General features: G+C 43.3%; 1 protein-coding gene across 1 annotated transcript; it reads left to right on the top strand.

Moving 5' to 3' along the window:
* Positions 1–778: 778 nt before the first annotated feature.
* Positions 779–6,251, top strand: Bfra_004926 (putative dna helicase ino-80 protein; the record flags this gene model as incomplete). The annotated part of the gene is made up of 3 exons (XM_037335316.1): positions 779–1,588; positions 1,652–5,951; positions 6,070–6,251. The coding sequence occupies 3 exons, from the start codon at positions 779–781 to the stop codon at positions 6,249–6,251; spliced, it is 5,292 nt and encodes a 1,763-aa protein (XP_037192411.1).
* Positions 6,252–6,368: the final 117 nt, after the last annotated feature.

Raw genomic sequence — 6,368 nt, 5'->3', positions numbered from 1 at the left:
TTCTCTAATCAATCCATCCATCCATCCATCCATCCATCCATCTAACCAACAACCCAATTTTCGGAACTCTCCTTGAACCTCACTCACCACTTACTTAACTTAATTAATCATTTCCTCTTTCACACCTTTCTCTCTCGCGCGCGTTTTTGCCTGGCCGGATGAAGAATTGTATGGTGATCTTTCAAACTCAAACTCAAATCGAATCGAATCAACTCGCTCTTTTCCTCTCCCAATATATTATCAAGAGAACGATTTGACAATTCGAAGACGCGGAAACGACAATCGATATCGATATCACGATACTTCCAATCATTTGTATCGTATCCATATACCAACCTACCTACCTACCTGTACCTACGATTGTTATCACTTCCACAGATTGCTTGCCAATTATCAATTACTTCTTTCTTTCCTTAATCAATTCACTCAAAACTCTATCATCCAATATATTCGACCTCTTCACTGTATACCTACTTAGGTACATCTCGATTCATTGGAATGAAATTTCTCTTCTTGGATGTTGTTTAAGTGATTGATGATTGTGATAAGAGAGAAGTTTTTAATTTCGTTGTATCAATAACCCATCAAGAAAAAGAAAATATCCAAGTCGTCTTGTACCAATTCCAAATTCCAATTCAAGAAAATCCGAATCTCCTCAGTATTCTCGTTGGCGCATCGCAAACCTTTCGGAATGCTATCCATGGAGCGCTAAATCGATAAAATATAAACTTAATACCTGGTTTTCTATATCGGAGTGGAAGGGGTGCCAAATTCAAATATGGACTCGAGATTTCATGCTACAGTGATGCGACGGCCGGAAGATGATCAAGAAGAGGCTGTATCTTCAATAAGGCGAGATGGGATAATGAATGGACCAAGCACAACCAGCGCCAGCGGCTCAAACACAATTCACGACGTTGCTTCACCGAGACAACAATCACAAACTGAAATTCGTTCAATCCTTAATCCATCAACTTTTTCACCTGGCGCACCTCCACAATTCAATCAATATCATCAACCACCTGCCGCACCTCAACTTATACAACCAGCACACATTCCTCTTCAGACAACTTCAACTTCAGCCTTGGCTTTGAGTACCCCTTTGTATCAAACGGAAAGAGATTCTACTTATCAACGCGATCAAAAACCACCCAGCAATTACTACGACCCGACTTCCGACTCGAGTGAGAGAAGACCTACGGTTACGGAATCTATATGGAGCGATAGGGAAGCTAAGCCATCACAAGTAAGATATTTCCCACACACCCACGAAAAGGATAGTCAATCTCCTAACATCTCACAAAAGAATCGTGAATCTTATCCATACAATCAAAATCAACCACCCGAATCATCTGCGAATGGTTCACTAAATCAATACAACAGCGTCTATAAATCTCCCGTTAATTCTCATTTTCCACCGCGATCCCCCATCTCACACGCGCACCCACAAGGTCGCGTACCTCCTCCAGTCACACAATCACCACGATTGACCACGATGGAATCACCAGTCAGTCGGCATAATGGAACAAGTGGAGGGCCAGTGCAGCATGAAAGGCCAGTCATTAAACAAGAACCTGTACCAGCTAGTGTAAGTCAAAATCACGTTCACCTTATACTTGTCATCGACATCATCTAATTTATTGCCTTTCAGACTCCAAGCAGACCAGCAGATCCAATGTCCTTCTCGAGTATATTATCTAGCGCTGCTCCTGAACCAACGCCAACACCAAAGCCTCAACCAACTCCCACACCCGCCGCATCAAAACCTCGCAAACCTTCACGACAAGCTATGCCTACCTTGAAGCCGGAACCCTCTCCCGCCCCTAGTTCTCGACAATCTTCCATCGCACCAGCTCCCGCACCACCCACCACCTCACGAGTACCCGCAAAGCGCAAGGCAAATGGAGAAGCGAAATCTACACCAAAACCGAAACCATTCACAAAGGATCAAGAAAGGGATATTGTTATTTTGATGTCAAAGCTAGACAGAGAACCAGAAGAGAGCGATATGGAATTTGCAGAAGAGAAAAAACTGTACAAAACACGATCACTCAAGCGAAAAATCGAAGTCGAGAATCTTGAAATCGTCAAAACCAAGAAGCGTCGAACTGATTATTCCAACTTGATGACCAAGAAGATGGGGAAGCATGCTAAAGCGGGCGAGGAGCGCTATAGAGAGGTCGAAGGAGATGCAGCCATTTCCAAAGTCCAAGCCGACGAGATCCAAACAGAAAAGGAGCGTAAGAAGGATATGCAGAGGAAGCGTCGTCGCGAAAAGACTGTTCAGCATAACATGGAAGCAAAGGAACTTGCTTTGGCCAAGGCTAAAGAAGCACTAGATGATCAAGATAGAAACAAGTTCCTTCGAGATGCCCAGAGAGCAGAAAAGAAGGCACAACAAACTAAATTGGTACTTGCCAGAGGAGACAAGGGCCCCGAGATTCGAGCAGTTTCGCCTATGGAACCTAATATGCAGGGTGGAAGTATGTCGACATTTACAGCTGTGGATCCTGATTCTACCAAGAAACCAAAACGCGGTGGTGCTCGACCTAGAAAGTCCAAGGAACAGAAACAGGCAGAGAAGGACTCGGCAGCAGCAGCTCAAGAGGCAATCGACAAAGGCGAATCACCGGCACTCATGCCAATCAGGGATGCAACGGAGTTTAAAGACATGAAGCCGCTTCCATCGAAAGAAGGAGGTACAAAGATCAAGCTCAAGTTAAAGGCACCGGCAGAACCGGTGGAAGTCAAGGAAGAATCTCCTCCTGTTCCTGTTGATCAACATAATACGAAGATGTTCCACGTTGTCTATGATCAAATCTGGAAGGATCTCGCCCGAAAAGAGGTTCCCAAGGTTTTCAAATTGGCTATGGATTCTTACTCCATTCGCGGATCGAATTTGAAGAAGACTGCCATTTTAGCCTCCAAGGAAGCCAAACGATGGCAGTTACGAACGAACAAGGGTACCAAGGATCTTCAAGCTCGTGCCAAACGTGTCATGCGAGAGATGATGTCTTTCTGGAAACGTAACGAACGGGAAGAACGTGATACTCGAAGAGCCGCCGAGAAACAGGAGATTGAAAATGCCAAGAAAGCCGAAGCCGATCGTGAAGCAAATAGACAAAAGAGGAAGCTCAACTTCCTCATTTCACAGACTGAACTTTACTCTCATTTCATCGGCAAGAAGATCAAGACGGACGAAGTTGAGAGATCTACCGACCACCCTGATGTTGCGGCTCCGGCCGAGCCAAATCATTCCAAACCAGATCATATTGATCTACCTGAGGGTTCTGCTCCTGCAAAGGTCACGAATTTTGAAGATCTTGACTTTGATGCTGAGGATGAATCTGTATTGAAAGCTGCTGCTATGGCAAACGCTCAAAATGCCATCCAAGAAGCTCAGAATAAGGCTAGAGCGTTCAATAAACAAGATGACGCACCTGCTATGGATAATGATGGGGAGATGAACTTTCAAAATCCTGCCGGTATGGGAGATGTTGATATCGAACAACCCAAGATGCTTCAAGCTCAGCTCAAGGAATATCAACTCAAGGGTCTCAATTGGCTTGTCAATCTTTACGAACAAGGTATCAATGGTATCTTGGCAGATGAGATGGGTCTTGGTAAGACTGTTCAATCTATTTCGGTCATGGCTTATTTGGCGGAGAAACATGGTATCTGGGGTCCATTTTTGGTTGTTGCTCCTGCGTCAACACTTCACAATTGGCAACAAGAAATCACCAAATTCGTTCCAAAGCTAAAGGTATTGCCTTACTGGGGTACAGCAGCTGATCGAAAGGTTCTTCGAAAATTCTGGGATCGCAAACACATCACTTATACCGAGGAAGCTCCTTTCCATGTTCTCATTACATCCTATCAACTTGTCGTCTCAGATGTCGCTTATTTCCAAAAGATGAAGTGGCAATATATGATCTTGGATGAGGCTCAAGCCATTAAGAGTTCACAAAGTTCTAGATGGAAGAGTTTACTTGGTTTCCATTGCAGAAATCGTCTTTTGTTAACCGGTACCCCAATCCAAAATAACATGCAAGAACTTTGGGCGCTATTGCATTTCATCATGCCTAGTTTGTTCGATTCTCATGACGAATTCAGTGAATGGTTTTCCAAGGATATTGAAAGTCATGCTCAAAGTAACACCAAGCTTAACGAGGATCAACTCAAACGTTTGCACATGATTTTGAAGCCTTTTATGCTTCGTCGTGTTAAGAAGCATGTGCAAAAGGAATTGGGTGATAAGATTGAAGAAGATATCTTCTGTGATCTTACTTATCGTCAAAGAGCATACTACAGCAACCTTCGAAATCAAATCAGCATCATGGATCTCATCGAGAAAGCAACAATTGGAGATGATAATGATACTGGGACTTTGATGAATTTGGTGATGCAATTCCGAAAGGTTTGTAATCATCCAGATCTTTTCGAACGTGCCGAAACTACTTCGCCTCTATCTTTCAGTTACTTTGCCGAAGCCGGTTCATTCTTGAGAGAAGGCCCTAATGTTACCGTGGCTTACTCGGCACGTAATTTGATTCAGTACTCATTACCTCGATTGATATGGCGTGAAGGTGGACGACTTGATTTGCCTGGACAAGATAATGAAGGTGCCGGTGTCAAGGCCAAATGTTTGGAATCACTTTTCAACGTTTGGAAGCCTGAGAACATTGTTGACAGTTCCAAAGAGGATGGTGCATTCTCATGGCTTCGTTTTGCAAATACCTCGGTTCAAGAGGCATCTACAGCTTCAAGTAAAGATGTTTTTGCTCGTGCTGTGGATATTGTAAAGAAGCCACAAACTCTTGGTAGGCTTAGCATTATCTATGATGAAGAGGAAGACAAGAACTATACGCCAGCTCATGCTATGCTTCAAATTGTCGAGAGAAAAGATCGCAAGCCTCTTGCTGAAGTCACAAATGAAGGATATCTCAACAAACTCTTCAATGTGGCCAAGAATGTTTGGGATGAGTCTGGTATAAGCCGAATGGAACAATGTGGTCGACCAAGTGCAACCGCTCCTCCTATTGAAGTCGATTGTTCTAGTCGGGGTGCCGTTCTCGAGAGACAGAAGATTTTGTTCAATGTTTCCATGAGACGTGCCTTATTTGGTCCTTCGCCGGTTGAAGAAAAGGCGTTTATTACCTCCAAGGTTTCACCATCGTTCTATCCACCAAAGCCAATGTTACCAGTACCTACCTCGGAAAAACAACGCTTCACCAACATCAAAGTCCCATCAATGCGTCGCTTTGTTACTGATTCTGGTAAACTTGCTAAGCTTGATGCTTTGCTCACCAAACTCAAGGAAGGTGGTCATCGTGTTCTTTTATATTTCCAAATGACACGTATGATTGATCTCATGGAAGAGTATTTGACATATCGCAATTATAAATACCTTCGTCTTGATGGTTCCACCAAGCTTGAGGATCGAAGAGATACTGTTCATGATTTCCAGACTCGACCAGAAATTTTCATCTTTTTGTTAAGTACAAGAGCTGGTGGTTTGGGTATCAATCTTACAAGTGCTGATACAGTCATCTTTTATGATTCTGATTGGAATCCTACAATTGATAGTCAAGCTATGGATCGTGCTCATCGTTTGGGTCAAACGAGACAAGTTACTGTTTATCGTATGATTACTCGTGGTACTATTGAAGAACGAATCCGTAAGAGAGCGCTTCAAAAAGAAGAGGTTCAAAAGGTTGTTATGACTGGTGGTGCAGGTGGTGGCGTAGACTTCAATGCCAGGAGTAAAGAGAACAGAACCAAGGATATCGCCATGTGGTTGGTGGATGATGAAGAAGCTGCGGAAATCGAAAGAAAGGCGGCCGAACAGGCGAGATATGAAGCTGAAAATCCTAACCTGAATAAAAAGGCTAAGAGTAAAGGAAAGAAGGCTAAGGAGGGTGCTGGCAGTTTGGAGGATCTTTATCATGAGGGTGAGTTTTAATTCCATCTTTAGATTTGCATACCGTGGTTTAGTTTCGTTCTCTAAAAGAAGAATGAGATGAGTACCATGAGATGATTATGAGAACTTTTACTAACTATGTTAAATAGGCGAAGGACATTTTGATGATGGATCTAATAAACCTAGTGGTACTGCAACGCCTATTGCAGGTGATTCTAGTGCGAAGAAGGGATCAAGTAGTAGAAAGACTGCTAGTGGTGGAAGAAGTAAAAAGGCAAAGACAGCTAAAGAGAGGTTGGCTATGGCAGATGGAGATGTGGATATGGCATAGAAGTATGAGGATATAAGGGGATATGGTAATCATGAAGGGATAATGGATGGGAATGGGTGGGTCGATATGGACTGTACGATTGCTTGGTAATATTATGATGGGGATTTGCAAATGGAA

This window comes from Botrytis fragariae (genome assembly GCF_013461495.1).
Source record: "Botrytis fragariae strain BVB16 chromosome Unknown tig00000054, whole genome shotgun sequence".
In the NCBI taxonomy this organism is placed as follows: domain Eukaryota; kingdom Fungi; phylum Ascomycota; class Leotiomycetes; order Helotiales; family Sclerotiniaceae; genus Botrytis; species Botrytis fragariae.
The sequence above is the reverse complement of the archived record's forward strand: the minus strand, read 5'-3'. Positions and strand labels throughout refer to the sequence as shown.